Source organism: Vigna unguiculata, chromosome 10 (genome assembly GCF_037176805.1).
Source record: "Vigna unguiculata cultivar grain cowpea cultivar isolate G323 ecotype 2 chromosome 10, ASM3717680v1, whole genome shotgun sequence".
NCBI lineage: Eukaryota > Viridiplantae > Streptophyta > Magnoliopsida > Fabales > Fabaceae > Vigna > Vigna unguiculata.
The window spans coordinates 11,331,816-11,333,974 of record NC_140801.1 but is presented as its reverse complement, the minus strand read 5'-3'; the positions used below and the strand labels follow the sequence as shown (position 1 = coordinate 11,333,974).

The 2,159-nt window shown below is 32.7% G+C and overlaps 1 protein-coding gene across 1 annotated transcript; it reads right to left on the bottom strand.

The window, feature by feature from the left end:
* Window positions 1-257: 257 nt before the first annotated feature.
* Window positions 258-1,746, bottom strand: LOC114165241 (uncharacterized). Its single transcript, XM_028049898.2, has 3 exons — window positions 889-1,746; window positions 600-743; window positions 258-500 (listed from the first exon to the last, which is right to left on the bottom strand). The coding sequence occupies exons 1-3, from the start codon at window positions 1,744-1,746 to the stop codon at window positions 258-260; spliced, it is 1,245 nt and encodes a 414-aa protein (XP_027905699.2).
* Between the last annotated feature and the right edge of the window lie 413 nt (window positions 1,747-2,159).

Below are 2,159 nucleotides of genomic sequence, written 5' to 3'. Positions count from 1 at the left end.
TGGTGTGATTCAAAGTTAACTATACTTATTCTTTTGTTATTAATGGATTCAAATTGACAATTGGTTCACAAAAAGATTTATTTTTAATGTATAAGTTCAATCAACCCACGAAGAGAACATGATCATAAACCATGTAATGGATTAAAAGTAAGACAAGATTAATACACATAGTGATGATCTAGAATTTGTATTGACGTATTACAATTATGCTACAAATTATATAAGTCGTTACAGAAAGATAAATAACTACTTTCAGATCAAATTTCCTTCAAATACTTGTTTGGTATTTGTTCGGCCAGGTAAATGTAGAAATGCCCCATAGCTCCAGTACGGAACTTGTTTTCATATACGGATTCCAATGTTAGAATTTCACCATCTTCGATCTTGATAGAACCGGGTTTAGGATAACAAACTGACATTCCAACTAGGTAACCCTTTTCATTTCCTGCTTCTTTTCCAGTTCCATATTTTGGATTTGAAGTGCATAAAACCCTTCCATTCTAAGTTAAGCATAATTGCAAGGATAAAGATGATTAAATAAACATTTTAATTTCTTATAAAGATATAAAAATATGAACAAAATTTATTCCTAATGTTACCTGTCCATATAGAGTAACATTGACAACACCGGTGTACATATGAGCAGTGCCATATATAAGATAACCACCTTTTGTCATTGGAATGTTTGCTTTCTTAACATGAGGGATGTCATTGCTATGATTTCTTGGGATCGTATACTCTGCCTATAACGAATTGAGAAATTTATTTTACTCACATACCAACGAAAAAAGTATTTAATGGCCTAATACTTTTGTTTGGAAAATAAATGAGTTTCAAAAGTTTGCTTATGATTTGTAAAGTATTGTATGCATTGAATAAATCGTCTACCTGACAATCATGAATTGGAGTAGAACCATTTGATCTTACACGATCAGTTGAATCAAGTATATAGAACTTAAGAGGCACTTGGTGTTCATCCCAATCAACCCACTTTATTTTGTATCTTAGGGAAAGCTTTCTCGTTGGGCCACGAAAACCATTTCTTAATTTGCATTGTACGTTATCTTGACAACAAAAGAGTCCTCCTTTATAATTTCTAGGCAACAATTGACCATTAATGCCCGTTGTGACATTGTAAAAGTCCTTTGGGAGATTCATAAGCTTACACCTACACTCTGTACAACCTTTTCTATCTTGTGTTCCACGTGTATCAATAACCATGATGCTAAACAACCATTTTTCTTTAAAACCATGCTTTATTTTTGTAGGATTACCTAATTCAACTGCAAAAGGATCTGGAAGATTTGAAGATGTTCCTCGTGATTCTGCTCCCAAGCCCCAATAATGTGGAAGCAAAAAACCTTGGCATGCACCATCATTTCTTTCGAATTCGATACCATTGCGAAGGTCGTGAGATTGTTTAATGTACTGTGACATGGTAATGTTTTCAATGTATTTTACAGCAAACCAATGATGAAGGTAAGTTTCATACAACGGTACTGAATTACCATCTTCATCAACTACTTCAACATCAAAACTCTTGACCCCAATGTGACCCCTTGGAAAGTCAATATCTAATAATGTTTTCACCACAATTTTTCCTGGTCCCACTGCAAAGTTTTCAGACAAAAAAGTAGTTGACTTTATCTGATTTTCATCAGGCTCTAAAACAACTGACTGAGTTGTGTCAAATAGCAGCATCGTTATTGAAAATAAAATTACTACTCCTCTAGAGATAGTCCTCATATGAACCTACACAAAAATCGTTTCCATTAGCCATGAAAATATGTGTATAGGGTCATTCATCTGATAAGATTGAAAAGAAAAGGAAGAGTAAAAGAACATTGACAATAAAATGATCATACAATATAAGAGAACGATATTGCGCTGGTCATGGTGATGATTTGTTCTTAGATGAAGATGTATGATCGTTCAAATTTTAAAGCAAGTAAATTTATACGTATATGAAATTGATTACTAGTTTTATATATGGTGGATCACTAAATGATGATATATTCGGTGTAACTAAATTTAAATTGATGTTGGTTGTCTCTTTTCAGTTGGTTGTATAAGGTGTATGTTAATGTATTCAAACCTAAATTAACACGTATTGACATAGTTTTACAGATCTACAAAACTATTTGGAAACTTAGTAACTA